The following is a 20,377-nucleotide window of genomic DNA, read 5'->3' as shown; positions in this document are numbered from 1 at the left end:
CTTTTTTTGCATCCTTGAGTAGGAAAAAAATTGTTGTTGTGAATAATAACTCTCCCTAGCCAAAGTATCCTCTAGGATTTCATCGTTTAAGATACTCGGAGATTGGACTTCTAGATTTCCCAAAAGAATCGTCACTTTCTTCCCATGCTGACGGAAGCAGACACCTCCGGAATGTTGCTGGGAAATACATCAATTAATGAAGGTGTGATAGTTTAGTCAACATTGAGATTTCAGAAACAATAGCTTTCCCAGACAATGAGTGAGTCCAATACTCCTGCACAGCCAACTCCAAGTAAAGATGAGAAATTCCCAAATTTACCATAAAATAAAAAAAAGCCTGATTAGCATTACTTGCAAAGTTGTTTAGTCTGGATTATTATTATTTTTTTAAATGACGAAAATATCCTTTTTATTTTTTAGTAACTGAAAATGTCCGGAAACGGATATGACATCACTTCCGGACGCGCGCCACATGAAAATGGCTACGCGGTTGCAATTTAAAACTTGCGACGAAATCGACGTGAAGTTTTCAACGAATTGGTGAAATCGTTTCCCCGATTTCGTCAAGCTGCTGCTGTTAAGGACATGGACTTAAATCCAGAAGTTCACCATTAAATCTGTAAATACACTTTTGCTAAATTACGACTAAAAACAATGAGAGACGAGTTAGCTTAGCTACGTCGTTCGATGTTCGTATGTCGAGGTACACATGTTGTTGGGCAAACTACATGTTGACTCACGTTTAAAATGAGTCACTTGAACTTGATTTTTATGTTGTCTGGCAGGCTGGCGTCAAAATGTCCCAGACCAACACTTCTCTCCTGGATCAGATTGTGCAATGGAGTCAGGAAACCTGCCGCCAGGAGCTCAAGGCTGTCCTGCCCAAACTTACCATATCCTTCCATGTCCTATCTTGTCATTTTTATAGTCCATAATATAACATTATGATTTTTTTCTATCGTGATTTATCTTAACTAATTTCACTCGTTACATCACCAGGCCGAAGACTGTAATGAACATATACGTACGTGAGCGTAGCTGGATTTCTTTTGTTTTATAATTATATATTAATATATACATTCCTTTTTCCAGGCGTACTGAAGATAATAACAGAGATGTTCCTCCCCCACATTGCACTGTCAGATCTAGAAAATGAATGCTTCTCCAAAATTTTACCAAAAGTAAAGATAAGCACACATTTGCAAGGTTTCCCCACATACAAGTCTGTAAAACTTTATTTGTATTGACATCTCTGCAGGCTGTGACTATGTATGACAGGATGATGAAAGAACTGGCAACCCAAGTAGGAGACTTATCCAGCCAAAACACTGAACTTTGTTCTTTACTGAGGAACAATCTGAAGGTCGGGTTTGTCAACCTGATTTACGAATTGATTTTAAATATATTATTTGATACTGACAAGTCTTTATTTTTAGTCACTGATGCAGATAATCGACACAATGTCCATGTGTGTAGGTCACGTCAGCACGTATGATGACGTCCCGGATCTGAGGATGATTCGCACTTTACCAACATCCATCCTGAAGATTCTTCGGGACACTTTTTTACACTGTAAGGTGAGGGTCATTTTCAGTTTTAGATCTATAAAAAAAGGGTAACATATAGGGCTTTTTATCCAGTTCATGTAATCCATTTATTAAAAAAAAATCTAAATATTAAATCTAAAATGGTCTGGCCCACATGAAACCGAGTTGACGTTAATGCCTAAAATGAACAGCTCATTCAATGATGTGTGTTTTTAATTTAATTTTTTTTTCATATTTTTAACAGGAGAGCGAGGTGGTATACTGTGGCCGTTTTTCTTTGGTGGCTGACCTCCTGCAGAGTCTCTTCAAGGAGGCTTACGCCCTCCAAAAGGCCCTGTTGGAGCTGCTGGACAGGCTTTCTCTCGATAGCAGTGCCTCTGAAGAAGAGGTTTCCGATATTGTCTCAGGTATTAAGAGATGCTTCTCATGTTGCCGCTGTCCTATTCAAAGTTGTAATGTAAAAATGCATTCATTAATTTAATACTTTTCTTTCAGTAATTCACAGCCTTCTCGATATTGGCTCCATAATCTCCAACCTGGACATGGCTCTGCACGCCAACACGTGGAAGTTCCTTGTCAAGTTAGTGCCAAGGAATGCATGCAATATACTGGACATATGTCTTTTTCTCTTTAAATGATGTAGATGTATGCCAAAACAAAAATCTAATTTAAAAATAATGTTAAAAATGAAAAATACAATATTTAAATGCACATTTTAATGGCATAAAATATAGAAAAAAAGTAATTTTGTTAAATTCAAAGACTGTAGTTGATAATAAATGTAACCACTATATTAAAATTCACGTATTTACATGTATTTTCAATATCAAGTACACTGCTGATCACTAATTTTAAATAATGTTTCATTAATTTATCATCAATTAATTTTCCACACCAAGGAAATAAATCAAACTCTTTATTTTTAATATAAAATGTAAAATCACTGCACGAATCAAATATATCCTTTTCAAATAGATGTGCCTTGTTTTAAGACCCCCTAATCATACACAGGCAGAGTCTAAAGTACCAGTCGCTGGTGGAGGAACATCTCCATCATGGTGACATCACCTCCAGCCTGTGTGACAACCTGCTGGCTTCCTTTCACAGTGCCGTGGATCTGGCAGAGCAGATAAAGCATAGCGCCCTGCAGGTTTGAATGCTTGCCAATCAGCACTACTCTGTGCCCTCTTATAGAATAATGACCCTCTCTTCCGGCCTTAAAAATCTCTCGCCTGATGTATTTTGTCTTGTATGAGGTATTTTCAAGTCAAAGGTCTCAAATAGATCATTAGACATTTGACTCAGTGCACTTTTGTCCATTTATTTTTAAGGAGGCTACACATAGCACAGAACACAAGCTCTTCCAGAAAACTGCAAAGGCCTGCAGGTTTTTTGCCAACACGCTCGTTCATTACGTTAAGGTCAGAGATCCAGCTTGTAGTCATCAAATTATTGGGAAATACCGTAAAACAATTTGACCTCTGATTGATGTGCCTGTATTTTTTTTTTCCAACAGGAATTCAAGGCATTCTTAGCAAAATCCTGCTCGCTCTTTCATCAACTTTACCTCCAGGTTATGAGGTATGTAACATGTGTTTTATGCCACCTTAGAGCTGGGCGATATGACATAAATTATCACAAAAAAATCAGTCCTGATATCAGTTATCATAATAACTATCACATCTTTTTTTCCAATTTTAAAATTCTGTGAATAAGTAAATCAATGACTTTCCTGTATGAAATATGATGTTTTTAAAAAGTATGTTTGTTCTGTTGTGCATTAAATACTTACCCAATTTTAACCTATATTAACCCAAGAGAAGTTTTAGATTTTAGAACGTTTACATAAAATAGAAAAACATCTTGATAAGAAAATATTACAGGGTGTCCTTGAATGAGGACAGTTTTCAATAAGGCTGCCTTTTGTACAGGTATGAGGCATTAAAAAAAACGCCAGGGAAAATTCACTTGGATCTTTTAGTGGGTCTGGTCGGTGTTGTCCTGCATCTCATAATCGCTTATTGTCTCAAAAATAATTTCACCATAAATATCTTTAACGTTTTATCGCCCAGCTCTACATCACCTGTTGTTTGTCTTGGCAATTTTGAGTCATGTAGAAATACGTTACTGTTTTTCAGTAAATTTCCTCCAAATGTGCGAGCACCGGCGTTGCCGCCGTCGCTTTCCGAGGAGCTGAACGCTGCGGCCATTGTTCCGCTGGATGCGCTTCTTTTTCAGGTGATACCTCTGAGGCCTTTTGCTGAAGTCGTCCTGGCTGAAGAACTTCGTAAGTTTGGCGTCTTCATAAGCGGTTTCGGTCAAGGCTCGACTCTGAGATCGTTACATTATCGTACACAGATATCAGTCCGCAGCACGAACTTCCTCAGTGTCTTTTGCTGACTCTCGTGATGAATCAGTTGGCCTCACAGTCTGAAGAGGTGCTGTCACTTTGGCACTCTGGCAGTCAGTTTTCGGAGGAAACACCCAGGTAAAGTGACCAGATGTCTCGTTATTGTGATCGAAAATCGATATTTTGCCCGTGTTTTACATCCGAATTACGCTGCTCCAACTCTAAAATTGTCCCAGAAATGCTATTTCCTTGCGGATATATATCAAACATTACAACTACTACTTTGTCTCCAGGCTTCCTCTCTACCAAGCGCTTTTCCGTAGTTTCCGGAGTTGCTATGTGGAGCGCAAGCTGCCGGTGTTGTTGCCGGGGGTGATGACCAGAGGTCAGGCCCAAAGTCAAGTGTCTCTTCACCATCACGTGTGTGTTCATCTCTGCGCTAGTGTCGCTGGGCTTCCTCTACAGTACTTTCCTGTTTTGGTGAGTTCTTTCCCAACACTTATATTGTTACAAGTCATTTTAAAAGTGTGCTATCTGTATTTTCTGGACTATCATTTACACTTTTTTTTGGCCAGGGCTCCAATTAATACTCGAGTGGGCATTTTTTCTGGCCATTGAAAGCCTTTTATTATTTTTTTAGGCCATCGTTATTTGAATTTTTTTTCAAAGAAATACCTAGTCCTTAGCTAGTTGTTCTTCATTTTAAAATTGGTACTTTAACCACTACCATCATATTTTCCGATTAAAAAAAAAATAGTTTGCCTGGGGCTGTCTATTTTTAATTTTAGGGTCTATTATGTTATTTTTTTTGGGTTATAGTTATAAGATAAACTGGTAATGTTAACAGATGTCTATTTAGCCTGTTGCTCTCCATTTTACTATTGTTACTTTAACATATGTTTGTTCTTGATTTTGATAAAATACCAACAATGACCTCCCAAAAATGCTACTTGTATATATTTTTCGTCATTGTACATACAACCTATCGTCCAAAAAACAAACTAACTAATAATTAAAACTTTATAGAAATGGCCTGTGCGTGTATGCTTTAAGTTTCACTTTAAGAGTTTGGTCTGAAATCAGGTGTTTTTTTTATCAAGATTCTAATCACATTGGCCCCTGCATATGTTTTGTGAAGGATTTCCTCTCATTCACCCCAAGCGACACTTTGATTCCGCTTGCATTCATATCTGCTTTCACTTTATTTCTTGATAACATTTTCTGCTCAGGTTTTCACACCAGAACCACTCCTCTTTATGTCATTGTGAATCTTTATTTTTTTTTCCTGATAGGAGCGGTGCTTGGTGACCGCTGCGATCCAGGCCGACACCCACACTGCTCTGTTGGCCACGGACGTTTGGTGCTTCACTGCTCGGTGAGAATTTCTGTTGTTGTTGACACAAATGCTATAACATGCTAAAAGAATGCCTTGCAAAATGGCAAAGTGACACAATATTGGAAAAGGAAAAGTTATATTTTTAAGAATACAAGGAAAAAAAACTTGATTTTTCACCAAAACTGACAATGTACCTTAAACGTATGCATGGAATATGGCTGTTGTGTTGAATGCCTTCAAGACTATTGTTGGAGCTTAATTTTCATTTTTAAATAGAAATTGCTCATTATAAAAAGTAAATGAATAATTACAATGTTAAAGGATAAAAACTAATGAGAAAGGCCTAATGTGCTGGGACTAATGCAGACATGGGAAAAGTATGTCTTTTTATAAGCTTATTATTCCAAAAAAGATTTATATTGCTATATTTTCCTACTTTTTGATTGACTGGTCTATTTCTTTATTTTAGGTACGAATCAGCAGAACTTTGTCTCCATCATGTCCTTCTCATCGCTCAATTGGTGGGTATTTTTTCACAAGTTTGGAGCCGTCTTCCGATCTTAAATTAAATACAAGCTCCACCCCTTGCCAGGTGAAAACCTGTGTAGCCGAATGCTCCCAAAAGTGGCATCTGGGTCTTCTGCTCCGACGAATGCTTTTCCTCATGACGCCCAGCCATCAGGTTAGCCATATTGGGAGGAGGGTCCAAAACGTGCATCCAAACCACCTTTTTTTGTAAAAAATTAATAAGTATGTGTATTCTTTTTACTAGATGGAATTACTGGCACGGTTCCCTCCATCCGAGGATGCCAACCTTCCAATATGGAGTCAAGTCTTGCTCCGCTCTCTTTGCGATGAGGCCCGTCAACTTGTGGAGTCGGACATCATTGCGTTAGCTCAAAAAGCTTTGGCCGACTGGCAGATTGGGGGCTACAAACTGGGCCAAGTGGACAAATTGGTAAGGACATATGTGCACCCTATGTGAGTAACTATGTGCCGCATGGCATTTGTATGTTTATTTTTTGATTTATCGCTTAATAAGGGGAATTGAAATCATTAATAAGGGGAGGAATTGGCTGAGGTTAACATGTATGTTAATGACAGTCTAACATTGGGCGATATGTCATCATTAAATGTTTTTTTTTTCTCTCTACTCCATACTTTCAGAATGCGGTACTGCAATGTCTCCTAGTGGTGGTTCAAGAAAAGTCACGTGAAGGGGATCAGCACTCTTTTTCCTCCACTATAGTCAAAGAGTTGTGGCAGAGAATGACGCCACATCAGGTGAAACACACAAGTACTGGACAGATTTTAAAGTTCTAAGTAGATCTAACTTTTATGTTGGTGGTATGTGAGTAAATCATTTTGCTGGAATGTGCAGGTGCAAAGCCATCAAATACTCCGCTCCACTCTGCAGCTTCTTTTTTCAATAACAGCAGTTTTGATCAAAAACATGGAGCCTCAAGTCATTATCCAGGTGTGTGTACATTTTACCATTTTCTTATGATTGATATTGGTTGCTTGCCCTTTAAAAATGGTTTAAAGTTGACTTTTTATGTAGCGTATGTGGGTTTTTTTGTAGGCGCTGGTGTGCGTGGATGCTGTTGTGTCTCAGAAATGTCCAGATGAGCTACTCTTCGCTGTCTTGGAGTTCCTTTCGTCGATGGGGAAGGTTTTTATCCCTCCTGAAAGCCAGGTATGAAGTCCAATCAGAATGGAAATGGAGTCAATCACAACACTGTGCTTGACTCTTGACAATTCTCTTGTTCTGTTGTTCCCAGAGTGAAATTTTGTCCAGGTTGAGCAACTTGTTTGGATCGCTCTTAGCGCAAAGTTCCTCCTGGTTGGTCGAGCAACACACTTTGGAGGCTTTTGCTCGTTTTGTGGAGGTAGACAATGGGTACGACTTAACTTTGCACATCATTTTTTTAAAATCATGACTATCATATCTGTTCTTGTTTAAGATAACACAGCACGAGGAGGTCATTTCATACAGTTTGTGCTTGGAAGAAACTAAAAGCAAGGTGGTGACTTTCCTCAGCAAGGTAAGAAAACTCACCACTTTTTAGTGATTGTTTGCTTGTTCAATGGCAAAGAGTGAATAAATGTGTGTGGTATTATAGACTGTAAGTACACCAGAAGAAGTCAAAGACACACGGTTGGAAAGACTCGAGGCGGAGAAGACTGTTTTACAGCAACACAATTGTGCGCTCGAGTCCCCGAAGGAGGTTTCCATGGAAATATCTGTTCAACCTACGACGCCCTCAGAGGTGAGTTACATGCATGCTGTTGACCTATAAAGATCGAAGAAACATTTCATGTTTTTTTTAACGTATTTATTTCTGTCAAAGTGATGACTTTTGTCTCGTTTGTATGCAGCCGCAGGCCAAACGAGCTCGGCAGGAGAGCGACGAGGATTACAGCCGCTGCACGCAGAAGGCCGAAAGTGCGCTGAGGGAACTCCAGGCACTCGTCGCAGGCAAAACAGAAGCACAGATGACGTCTCCTCCTTTGTGGCTGGTGGGCAGACTACAGGAGCTACAGGTGCTTATAAGTGAAATTAGTGCAGCCACGGCTACAAAATAGCCCGTGCAGTGGCTTTTTTGTTGTTGTTAAAAAAATATTTAAACAGCATGACGATGCTATTTTTTATATATATCAATCTTGAATGATGTTGATTAAATATTTCAATAGAAACAATTTGTAGTTGTCATTGGAGTACTTACATTAATGTACTTTAAGTGGACAATTTGACCTAATACATTATAGGGTGTTCCAATAATTTTGAACCTATTCCATAGGCCAATAATTTTGACAGTTTTTGTTTGTAACATTTGATATTTCTATCTTTTCAGGTTAAAGTAGGCTTGGACTTAGTCACCGAAGACAGTACACGTTGCCTTCACAAATTTTGCAAAGAAGGTACTAACTACAAAATCAATTAGGACTTGGCACCGCAACATTTCAAGAAAAGGGCAAAAATGTAAGTTTCCACACTTGTTCTAACATTTTCCCTAAGACTATGCAGGATGGCTTCACAAACCTTGCTTCGCCATCTCTGCTGTCTCAAAATTATTGGCCAAAGCAATGGGGTCTAACATATTGGAACACCCTATATTTGTGGGCCAAACTCCATGAAGAATCTGCACTAAGCAGGTAAAATTATAATTGCTACTCAAAATATTGGATCTCATGTCCTAGTTGGACTTATGGCATACTAACCTGATCACATCTGGATCTCAGAAGGTAAGCAGGGTCTGGTTAGTACTTGGATGGGAGATTGCCTGGGAATACCATGTGCTGTAAGCACTTATGTTACCAAGGGGAATTAACTCCTTTTTGGTAAGATTAGAGCTTCCAGCTCATGATATTCCCAGGCAATCTCCCATCCAAGTACTAACCAGACCCTGCTTACCTTCTGAGATCCAGATGTGATCAGGTTAGTATGCCATAAGTCCAACTAGGACATGAGATCCAATATTTTGAGTAGCAATTATAATTTTACCTGCTTAGTGCAGACTCTTCATGGAGTTTGGCCCACAAATACAGGGTGTTCCAATATGTTAGAACCCATTGCTTTGGCCAATAATTTTGAAACAGCAGAGATGGGGAAGCAGGCTTGTGAAGCCATCCTGCATAGTCCTCGGAAGAATGTTAGAAGTGGACACTCACCTTGAAGCCCCATGCTTGGAATTTTTGGTGCCAAGTCTTAAATAGTTTTGTATTTGGTACCTTTTTTGCAAAGTTTGTGAAGTCACGCTGCAGTCTTCGGTGAATGAGTCCAAGCATTTCTTAACCTGAAAAGATAGAAATGCCAAATGTTATACACACAAACTTAAATTTCTGTGGTTGAATTGGAGAAGTAAAGTTCCTATAAAATTAACAAATGACATCTAGAAAAAAAACATTCGTTTTCTGTTAAAGTAAACATTTTATTTGACCAACAACCCCCTCCTCCCGCCCACCCTGGAAAAAAAGCCTCTAATAAATTAATCTAATGCATACTTCACATTCATTCAAAGTGCAACAAACCTTTTGGGCATCAAACCTGACACGAATAGTTCTAGATCTTCACATGGCCATTAGGAAATTGGCACTATTTTATCCTTATTGATCCATGTCAGTTAGCAAGCAAATTAAAATTTGTAATTACTTCCTCCACCCACCTGATCAGTATTGATTCCATCCACTTGAATAAACAAAGGCAATGTTTTTGAGTCAAAAATCAGAATTGGGGAAAGTGTCCCTCCCATAGGTCCTTCCTGACGAATGTCATCCCCAGCCAGTGTCTTCCTCCCAGTTGAGGTCATCTCCATCACCCCAACCTTCTGCTTCAGCCTAAAAAAAGACACATTCCAATTGGCAAGGAGTTAGTAGTTTCTGTCTTACCCCTTTCAGTAGCACCATCGGATTTGAACTGGTAAAATGAACAAACTAACCTCAATCGAACTGGCGGCAGCAAACTTGGAAGACAGCAGTGTTGTTGTTGTTGTGCCCGTGGCCGAGATGGGCAAAGTCATCCCGGCATCACCGCTCGCGCACAATGTGATCAGAGTTGGAGAAGACAGCTTGATGTCCGGCACCATGTCTGCAAACAAATCCAGCTCTGGGTCCACTTGGTGCGGCAGCTTCTTCTTCACTTTGATGGTGAACTCCTCCCCGAGATCTCCAATGTGCCGCCCAGCAGGCTTGGGGTCCGTTGGGGGTGGACTGGCCGGGTGAGTGCTTGAGCTCAATTTCAAAGCTTTGGAAGATCCCAGTTTCTGTGGCTCAGTGGTTTGTTTCTCAGCAGGCAGAGTGAATATGTCAGGCGAGGTCCCAGAGGTCCCTTCAGTGTCCTCAAATTCATCCCAAGGCTCTTCGTCTTCTAACGTTCTGCATGCCCGACCCGAGGGTTCGATGAGGATCTGGACTGGCTGGCTCTTCTGGTCCTCACCCTCGTCCTGATCACTCCAGTCGGGCCAGTCTTCGCCACTGCCTTTGGGGGAGTGCATCCCTTCTTCTGGGCTGGAAGAGTCTACGTCTCTGTGCTGACTCAAGCCATTTAAGGTAAGCGACTTTGGCTTGTTGAGGCCTGCAAACCACACCATTGGGAAACTATTACACAAATAAAGTCTCCAAAATGATCTGGTAGTATGTGTCATTTTTCAAACCTGACGTTGGTTCCAGCGTGAAATTCTGTGATATTTCCCTCCTCTCTGAAAATTGTCCCGTGTGACCATGAATGAGATCTTCAGGCGGTCTGGGGAACAAATTCAAAACCTTGGAAGGCTGCTCCATTTGTGGATAAGAGCCTTCAATGATGTGGACGGGTGACGCTGCGACCAGAAAAGTCAACCTTCAGATCCGGCGGGATTTATTAACTGAAAAAGGTTGCTCTGTGGTCATGTTTTCTTACTTTCAGGCGTGGCTTCAGCAGACCTGGTAAACTTGGGAGTGGTGCGTTTAAAGACCTTGGTTCTTTCTCCTCCGACTACCACATGAGCCCCGAGCAAGGGCACCAACATAGCCAGGCTCTGCAGCGTCATAGCGACCAAAGTATCGTTGGTGTCTCTCATTCCAAGCAAAACCTACACAGAGAAACAAAATCATATTTCCTTCTCATTTGTTAATGGACATTAATGCCATTCCCACCTATGAAATCAACTTTACAGGATGCCATTTTTAAATACTATAAAATCAAAATAAAGAAAGATAACTTATGCAAAAGTCACTGTGTACCTGAGGTAGGATCTGAGTCTTCAGCTCCTCGTGAGAGAAAAACTGAGCGTAGATGTGAATGTTTGCCAACAACACCATCCTCACGTGTTCCTCGTTGACTTTGAACAGCCTGAGAAGTTGTGGAATGACGTACTTTCGGTACAACGAGACAGACAGCAGGCATTCGTCGCTGCTTCGATCTACACAAGAGGAAAGAACAATTGGTGACTTGAGTTTTCTGGTGGCTTCACACCAGCTTGTTTTTTGTCATACCCTTCTTTGGCTTTAGGAGATGCGGCAAGAAGCTTTTAACGGCCGTCGGCTCGGCAAACACAAACGAGTTGAGTAGTTTGGGGACCAGACGAGCAGCTGTCAGTTCTTCCGGGAGAGTCTGGACTCTGTCCAGAAGAAATCTGCACAAAGTGATTTTTCAGATTATCTTTAGTTAGCAAGCTGCTATCACATCTCCATCCATCACTCACTTGAAGAATTCATTTTTTTCCTCTTCCGTCTTCAGTGTTAGGCTGGTCAGAAAGTTCATCACTTCCAGAAAGTCGTTCCTGCGCAGACGAAGAAAGCGTTCAAGCTAACAAGCTTTCGGCATGCGTCGAGAAGGTGGGCGCACCTGAAAAAATCATGAGTCAGCAGGGAGCTGAGGGCAGGCCGACATGAAGGGTCGGAGTTTAGCGGGCCGGCTTGCAACGTCTTCTTCAGACTGTCGGACAGTTCTTGCGACACTACACAAGGAGATTCATAATAAGACTTGTAATACGATCAAGTGCGATGTTGAATTTCCTCACCGTAACCATTCAATAGAGGCAGGAGCCCGGCAAGCATGGCGCCGAAAGAGTAACAGTCTCGCGTGTGGGCGTGTTTATCGGTAAGCATTTGAAAACCCTCCACCTGAAAACACTTCATTCAACTTCTTTTTCCTCCATGCTGTGATGGTTTGACGAACTAACCTGCTCTTCTGGAGGAATACAGCTGGCGTCCCTCACACTGCGAATGCTGGCAAGAAACTGAGGAAAAAGTACAATAGTCAAAACATTTTCCACTATCGCCAATTTTACAGTGGGTCGTCCTACCTGTGGCGTCGCTTCACAGAATTTACAAACAGTCTCCATCCCACCAAGTTTCCAATGTCCATCTTCACTGACAAATACCGACGAGACACATACGTTGTTGTGGCTCGACTTCCCCTGACGGTTCGAGAAAATGGGTTAGCAAAAAATGTAAGTTTGGGGAACCCTGGTCACAATCTGTTCCAGCTGCTGCCCTCGCAGGGACCTGGTGACGGCGTGCTCACCCTCTCGTGCAGAAAGACGAGTGCCTGCAAGAGGTCGTAGATGCCGGCGCAGATTTCTTCTGGGGTCAGGTGGTCCAGCACCTGCTCCAGAGGTTTGACGCGCTCCGTCACCAGGTGGATGCTGCCGTCCACTTGCACCGAGCAGGATAGGAAGCGCAACAGGCAGGGGTGCCTCAGGGTCTTCAGGTGCTGTGGCGGAGACGTGAATGTAACGCATGGTGGTAAACATTTTTTTAAATAAATCTCCTTTTAAATAAACGCACCTTGGCCGCTTTATTGACCTTATCTTCTTTGCCGCGCTTGTGAACAAACACAGAAGCGGCCCTTCCGTCCTGGAGTACGGCGGAGAACATGGTGAGACCGAAGGGCAGGCTCAGGAGCGGCTCCTCCGGCGTGCAGCTTCGAACTGCGCTGCTTTCAGCGCCCATGGCCGCTCACCTGCGAGATTAAAGTCAATTGTCAGTCACAGTTGACAGAAATTGACCCAAAATCAACATGAAGTTACCCAAATTGCCCAAAATCAACAGGTAGTGTTAGAGAAACAAAATGCTGGATCCCAAAGTAGTCAAATTAAACATGAATATTTTGTAACCATAACGTTAGGATGAATATTGACTTGGAAATCTCTATTTTTATAGATGTAAATTTAATTTAGGGAAGGGCTCAAGGTACAAAAAATGTTTTATTATTGATCACACTGTAACTTTAGCATGTTCCTACTTAAATCGCATCATTCTATCGACTTTAATTGTATTACAAAACTTAACTTATTGTGTGCCATTGACGACGATAGACGTCAAATCCACTTTAATGATCTACCCAGTCCAAACAGATTGGACGTCAGTAAAACGCAATCGGGTAATGCCAGCTAAATACCCCTATTAAACTAGATTTAACGCTTATTGTTGTCGATGGCAGTGAATGAGTGAAGCCACGTGTAAAGAGTAAAAAGTTGCGACAACAAGACACAGATGCGCTTTTAACAGCATGCGTTCTTTACCTGTACGACTCGACTGGCAGCGAGGCAGGTTAGCCAGCCTCGTTAGTTCCCCTTGCAGCTGGCCATCGCTGCTTCGTTTTGCCGTAGCGTGGCCCTTGTACAAACTACAATATAGCGCTTTATTAAATAAAATAATCCACGGCCGTAATATTAATGATCAATGTGTTGCTCACAATAACGCCAGAAATCATATGAACTTCATCTGGACAATGCTAACACGCTGTAAACACGGCTACTTCCGGTATAGGTGAAACCATCACTTACGCTGTAATGTATGACTTACTATTTCGAAATTGCAGCTTGTATTTGACCATTTGACTTTTTGACCAATTTTTGAGGACTTTCCCTGATTGAATTGTTAATTACACGACTGTATAGAGAAAATAAAAAGCGTAACTATTTTAAGACAAAATATCAGGGAAAGGACACCCCTATATTTAGTGTCAATGGTATCGACTGCAGTGGTGTGAGGTAGTGACGCAATTGTAACTGCCTACATTTGAATTTCATAAATTAATATATATAGAGAGAAATAAAAATCTTAATTTTTATTAGAAGGGCCAAAAACTACTGTTACATGAACTAAAACAAATTTTTTGTTTTGTTTTTAAAAATATAAAATCAGACCATTGTTGCCTGGAATGGGCTCCAGCACCCCCGTGGCCCCTGTGAGGAAAAAGTGAACAGAAAATTAATGAATATTATGCATTCATTCAAACAGGTAATTAGGTAATTATGCTGTTAGGGGAATTAAATATTAGGTTAGATTATTGTCTTTTTTGTGACAGGATTAACGGGAGGAGAACAAGTGAGTTAAAATGAAGAGGGAAAAAAAGGGTGGATTCAGCAAGTTGTCAGAAATATCGACAGAGGAAGTGATGATAGGACCTGTGGTTGACGACTTTACTACCAAATAAGTTACGGGGAATGGAGAAAAAATATTTACAAAGATTCATTCTGAGAGAAACATGAATGAGCTCGGTAAGACATTTTTTTTTAAATTCGTTTTCCCCCCCAAAAAACGACATAGGTACGTACCAATGTCATTTTTTGGGGAAAAAACGACATAGGTACCCATGTCATTTTTTATGGGGAAAAAAACGACATAGGTACCTATGTCATTTTTGGGGGAAAAAAACGACATAGGTACCTATGTCGTTTTTTATTGAGAAAATGACATAGGTACCTATGTCGTTTTTTCCCCGAAAAATGACATAAGTACCTATGTCGTTTTTTCTAAAAAAAACGACATAGGTACGTACCTATGTCGTTTTTTTATAGAGAAAACGACATAGGTATCTATGTCGTTTTTTTTTAGAAAAAACGACATAGGTACCTATGTCGTTTTCTCAATAAAAAACGACATAGGTACCTATGTCGTTTTCTCAATAAAAAACGACATAGGTACCTATGTCGTTTTCTCAATAAAAAAACGACATAGGTACCTATGTCGTGTTCTATAAAAAACGACATAGGTACCTATGTCGTTTTCTCAATAAAAACGACATAGGTACCTATGTCGTTTTTTCTAAAAAAAAACGACATAGGTACCTACGTCGTTTTCTCAATAAAAAACGACATAGGTACCTATGTCGTTTTCTCAATAAAAAGCGACATAGGTACCTATGTCGTGTTCTATAAAAAACGACATAGGTACCTATGTCGTTTTCTCAATAAAAACGACATAGGTACCTATGTCGTTTTTTCTAAAAAAAAACGACATAGGTACCTATGTCGTTTTCTCAATAAAAAGCGACATAGGTACCTATGTCGTTTTTTCTAAAAAAACGACATAGGTACCTATGTCGTTTTCTCTATAAAAAACGACATAGGTACCTATGTCGTTTTCTCAATAAAAACGACATAGGTACCTATGTCATTTTTTTTAGAAAAAACGACATAGGTACCTATGTTGTTTTCTCAATGAAAAACGACATAGGTACCTATGTCGTGTTCTATAAAAAATGACATAGGTACCTATGTCATTTTTTTTAGAAAAAACGACATAGGTACCTATGTTGTTTTCTCAATGAAAAACGACATAGGTACCTATGTCGTGTTCTATAAAAAATGACATAGGTACCTATGTCGTTTTCTCAATAAAAAATGACATAGGTACCTATGTCGTTTTCTCTATAAAAAACGACATAGGTACCTATGTCGTTTTCTCAATAAAAACGACATAGGTACCTATGTCGTTTTCTCACTAAAAAACGACATAGGTACCTATGTCGTTTTCTCAATAAAAAACGACATAGGTACCTATGTCGTTTTCTCTATAAAAAACGACATAGGTACCTATGTCGTTTTCTCAATAAAAACGACATAGGTACCTATGTCGTTTTCTCTATCAAAAACGACACAAAAACGACATAGGTACCTATGTCGTTTTTATTGAAAAAACGACATAGGTACCTATGTTGTTTTTTCTAAAAAAACGACATAGGTACCTATGTCATTTTCTCAATAAAAAACGACATAGGTACCTATGTCGTTTTTTCTAAAAAAACGACATAGGTACCTATGTCGTTTTCTCAATAAAAAATGACATAGGTACCTATGTCGTGTTCTATAAAAAATGACATAGGTACCTATGTCGTTTTCTCAATAAAAAACGACATAGGTACCTATGTCGTTTTCTCTATAAAAAACGACATAGGTACCTATGTCGTTTTCTCAATGAAAAACGACATAGGTACCTATGTCGTTTTCTCAATATAAAACGACATAGGTACCTATGTCGACTTTTCTAAAAAAACGACATAGGTACCTATGTCGTTTTCTCTATAAAAAACGACATAGGTACCTATGTCGTTTTTTCTAAAAAAAACGACATAGGTACCTATGTCGTTTTCTCAATAAAAAACGACATAGGTACCTATGTCGTGTTCTATAAAAAATGACATAGGTACCTATGTCGTTTTCTCAATAAAAAACGACATAGGTACCTATGTCGTTTTCTCTATAAAAAACGACATAGGTACCTATGTCGTTTTCTCAATATAAAACGACATAGGTACCTATGTCGTCTTTTCTAAAAAAACGACATAGGTACCTATGTCGTTTTCTCTATAAAAAACGACATAGGTACCTATGTCGTTTTTTCTAAAAAAAACGACATAGGTACCTATGTCGTTTTTATTGAGAAAACGACATAGGTACCTATGTCGTTTTTTATAGAGAAAACGACATAGGTACCTATGTCGTTTTTTTAGAAAAAACGACATAGGTACCTATGTCGTTTTCTCTATAAAAAACGACATAGGTACCTATGTCGTTTTCTCAATAAAAACGACATAGGTACCTATGTCATTTTTTTTAGAAAAAACGACATAGGTACCTATGTTGTTTTCTCAATGAAAAACGACATAGGTACCTATGTCGTGTTCTATAAAAAATGACATAGGTACCTATGTCATTTTTTTTAGAAAAAACGACATAGGTACCTATGTTGTTTTCTCAATGAAAAACGACATAGGTACCTATGTCGTGTTCTATAAAAAATGACATAGGTACCTATGTCGTTTTCTCAATAAAAAATGACATAGGTACCTATGTCGTTTTCTCTATAAAAAACGACATAGGTACCTATGTCGTTTTCTCAATAAAAACGACATAGGTACCTATGTCGTTTTCTCACTAAAAAACGACATAGGTACCTATGTCGTTTTCTCAATAAAAAACGACATAGGTACCTATGTCGTTTTCTCTATAAAAAACGACATAGGTACCTATGTCGTTTTCTCAATAAAAACGACATAGGTACCTATGTCGTTTTCTCTATCAAAAACGACACAAAAACGACATAGGTACCTATGTCGTTTTTATTGAAAAAACGACATAGGTACCTATGTTGTTTTTTCTAAAAAAACGACATAGGTACCTATGTCATTTTCTCAATAAAAAACGACATAGGTACCTATGTCGTTTTTTCTAAAAAAACGACATAGGTACCTATGTCGTTTTCTCAATAAAAAATGACATAGGTACCTATGTCGTGTTCTATAAAAAATGACATAGGTACCTATGTCGTTTTCTCAATAAAAAACGACATAGGTACCTATGTCGTTTTCTCTATAAAAAACGACATAGGTACCTATGTCGTTTTCTCAATAAAAAACGACATAGGTACCTATGTCGTTTTCTCAATAAAAACGACATAGGTACCTATGTCGTTTTTTCTAAAAAAAACGACATAGGTACCTATGTCGTTTTCTCAATAAAAAATGACATAGGTACCTATGTCGTGTTCTATAAAAAATGACATAGGTACCTATGTCGTTTTCTCTATAAAAAACGACATAGGTACCTATGTCGTTTTCTCAATAAAAAACGACATAGGTACCTATGTCGTTTTCTCAATAAAAAACGACATAGGTACCTATGTCGTTTTCTCAATAAAAAATGACATAGGTACCTATGTCGTTTTCTCAATAAAAACGACATAGGTACCTATTGTCGTTTTCTCTATAAAAAACGACATAGGTACCTATGTCGTTTTCTCAATAAAAAAACGACATAGGTACCTATGTCGTTTTCTCAATAAAAACGACATAGGTACCTATGTCGTTTTTTTTCTAAAAAAAACGACATAGATACCTATGTCGTTTTCTCAATAAAAAACGACATAGGTACCTATGTCGTTTTCTCAATAAAAAATGACATAGGTACCTATGTCGTTTTTTCTAAAAAAACGACATAGGTACCTATGTCGTTTTCTCAATAAAAAACGACATAGGTACCTATGTCGTGTTCTATAAAAAATGACATAGGTACCTATGTCGTTTTCTCAATAAAAAACGACATAGGTACCTATGTCGTTTTCTCTATAAAAAACGACATAGGTACCTATGTCGTTTTCTCAATATAAAACGACATAGGTACCTATGTCGTCTTTTCTAAAAAAACGACATAGGTACCTATGTCGTTTTCTCTATAAAAAACGACATAGGTACCTATGTCGTTTTTTCTAAAAAAAACGACATAGGTACCTATGTCGTTTTCTCAATAAAAAACGACATAGGTACCTATGTCGTGTTCTATAAAAAATGACATAGGTACCTATGTCGTTTTCTCAATAAAAAACGACATAGGTACCTATGTCGTTTTCTCTATAAAAAACGACATAGGTACCTATGTCGTTTTCTCAATATAAAACGACATAGGTACCTATGTCGTCTTTTCTAAAAAAACGACATAGGTACCTATGTCGTTTTCTCTATAAAAAACGACATAGGTACCTATGTCGTTTTTTCTAAAAAAAACGACATAGGTACCTATGTCGTTTTCTCAATAAAAAACGACATAGGTACCTATGTCGTTTTTTCAATAAAAAACGACATAGGTACCTATGTCGTTTTCTCAATAAAAACGACATAGGTACCTATGTCGTTTTCTCAATAAAAAACGACATAGATACCTATGTCGTTTTTTCTAAAAAAACGACATAGGTACCTATGTCGTTTTCTCAATAAAAAACGACATAGATACCTATGTCGTTTTTTCTAAAAAAACGACATAGGTACCTATGTCGTTTTCTCTATAAAAAACGACATAGGTACCTATGTCGTTTTCTCAATAAAAACGACATAGGTACCTATGTCGTTTTTTTAGAAAAAACGACATAGGTACCTATGTCGTTTTCTCTATCAAAAACGACACAAAAACGACATAGGTACCTATGTCGTTTTCTCTATAAAAAACGACATAGGTACCAATGTCGTTTTCTCAATAAAAAACGACATAGATACCTATGTCGTTTTTTTAAAAAAAACGACATAGGTACCTATGTCGTTTTCTCAATAAAAAAACGACATAGGTACCTATGTCGTTTTCTCAATAAAAACGACATAGGTACCTATGTCGTTTTTTCTAAAAAAACGACATAGGTACCTATGTCGTTTTCTCTATCAAAAACGACACAAAAACGACATAGGTACCTATGTCGTTTTTATTGAAAAAACGACATAGGTACCTATGTTGTTTTTTCTAAAAAAACGACATAGGTACCTATGTCATTTTCTCAATAAAAAACGACAAAGGTACCTATGTCGTTTTTTCTAAAAAAACGACATAGGTACCTATGTCGTTTTCTCAATAAAAAACGACATAGGTACCTATGTCGTGTTCTATAAAAAATGACATAGGTACCTATGTCGTTTTCTCTATAAAAAACGACATAGGTACCTATGTCGTTTTCTCAATAAAAAACGACATAGGTACCTATGTCGTTTTCTCAATAAAAAACGACATAGGTACCTATGTCGTTTTCTCAATAAAAAACGACATAGGTACCTATGTCGTTTTCTCAATAAAAACGACATAGGTACCTATTGTCGTTTTCTCTATAAAAAAACGACATAGGTACCTATGTCGTTTTCTCAATAAAAACGACATAGGTACCTATGTCGTTTTTTTCTAAAAAAACGACATAGATACCTATGTCGTTTTCTCAATAAAAACGACATAGGTACCTATTGTCGTTTTCTCTATAAAAAACGACATAGGTACCTATGTCGTTTTCTCAATAAAAACGACATAGGTACCTATGTCGTTTTTTTCTAAAAAAACGACATAGATACCTATGTCGTTTTCTCAATAAAAAACGACATAGGTACCTATGTCGTTTTCTCAATAAAAAACGACATAGGTACCTATGTCGTTTTCTCAATAAAAAACGACATAGGTACCTATGTCGTTTTCTCAATAAAAAACGACATAGGTACCTATGTCGTTTTTTTTCTAAAAAAACGACATAGATACCTATGTCGTTTTCTCAATAAAAAACGACATAGGTACCTATGTCGTTTTCTCAATAAAAAACGACATAGGTACCTATGTCGTTTTCTCAATAAAAAACGACATAGGTACCTATGTCGTTTTCTCAATAAAAAACGACATAGGTACCTATGTCGTTTTCTCTATAAAAAACGACATAGGTACCTATGTCGTTTTCTCAATAAACAACGACATAGGTACCTATGTCGTTTTCTCAATAAAAAACGACATAGGTACCTATGTCGTTTTTTCTAAAAAAACGACATAGGTACCTATGTCGTTTTCTCTATAAAAAACGACATAGGTGCCTATGTCGTTTTCTCAATAAAAAACGACATAGGTACCTATGTCGTTTTTTATT

At 38.4% G+C, this 20,377-nt stretch overlaps 2 protein-coding genes across 5 annotated transcripts; one reads left to right on the top strand and one right to left on the bottom strand.

The window, feature by feature from the left end:
* Positions 1–445: 445 nt before the first annotated feature.
* On the top strand, positions 446–7,944 carry firrm (fignl1 interacting regulator of recombination and mitosis). Of its 3 annotated transcripts, none has more exons than XM_077716974.1 (25): positions 446–619; positions 786–893; positions 985–1,024; positions 1,093–1,181; positions 1,259–1,363; positions 1,437–1,577; positions 1,792–1,954; positions 2,043–2,127; positions 2,559–2,697; positions 2,879–2,968; positions 3,064–3,128; positions 3,686–3,834; positions 3,906–4,035; positions 4,191–4,377; positions 5,190–5,272; positions 5,703–5,754; positions 5,826–5,915; positions 6,006–6,191; positions 6,401–6,517; positions 6,615–6,710; positions 6,816–6,929; positions 7,015–7,122; positions 7,198–7,278; positions 7,357–7,503; positions 7,613–7,944. In XM_077716974.1, exons 2-25 carry the CDS (start codon positions 798–800, stop codon positions 7,817–7,819), a joined length of 2,760 nt encoding a protein of 919 aa, XP_077573100.1. In that variant the 5' UTR covers positions 446–619; positions 786–797; the 3' UTR covers positions 7,820–7,944. The 3 variants fall into 3 exon arrangements, 2 of the variants coding, with proteins under 2 accessions (XP_077573100.1, XP_077573101.1); XM_077716975.1 differs by having other exon boundaries at positions 446–703; XR_013326362.1 differs by lacking the exon at positions 7,613–7,944 and having other exon boundaries at positions 7,015–7,133; positions 7,357–7,424.
* Positions 7,945–8,885: 941 nt separating this feature from the next.
* scyl3 (SCY1-like, kinase-like 3) lies at positions 8,886–13,612 on the bottom strand. Of its 2 annotated transcripts, XR_013326450.1 has the most exons (15): positions 13,240–13,612; positions 12,503–12,677; positions 12,240–12,428; positions 12,019–12,132; positions 11,896–11,952; positions 11,734–11,836; positions 11,559–11,670; positions 11,416–11,493; positions 11,207–11,346; positions 10,955–11,133; positions 10,632–10,803; positions 10,387–10,551; positions 9,673–10,307; positions 9,400–9,571; positions 8,886–9,030 (listed from the first exon to the last, which is right to left on the bottom strand). XR_013326450.1 is itself a non-coding variant. In XM_077717522.1 (14 exons), exons 2-14 carry the CDS (start codon positions 12,665–12,667, stop codon positions 9,506–9,508), a joined length of 2,175 nt encoding a protein of 724 aa, XP_077573648.1. In that variant the 5' UTR covers positions 12,668–12,677; positions 13,240–13,612; the 3' UTR covers positions 9,192–9,505. The 2 variants fall into 2 exon arrangements, 1 of the variants encoding a protein (XP_077573648.1); XM_077717522.1 differs by lacking the exon at positions 8,886–9,030 and having other exon boundaries at positions 9,192–9,571.
* Positions 13,613–20,377: the final 6,765 nt, after the last annotated feature.

The sequence above is a fragment of the Stigmatopora nigra genome, chromosome 5 (genome assembly GCF_051989575.1).
Source record: "Stigmatopora nigra isolate UIUO_SnigA chromosome 5, RoL_Snig_1.1, whole genome shotgun sequence".
Classification (NCBI taxonomy): Eukaryota; Metazoa; Chordata; class Actinopteri; order Syngnathiformes; family Syngnathidae; genus Stigmatopora; species Stigmatopora nigra.
The sequence above is the reverse complement of the archived record's forward strand: the minus strand, read 5'-3'. Positions and strand labels throughout refer to the sequence as shown.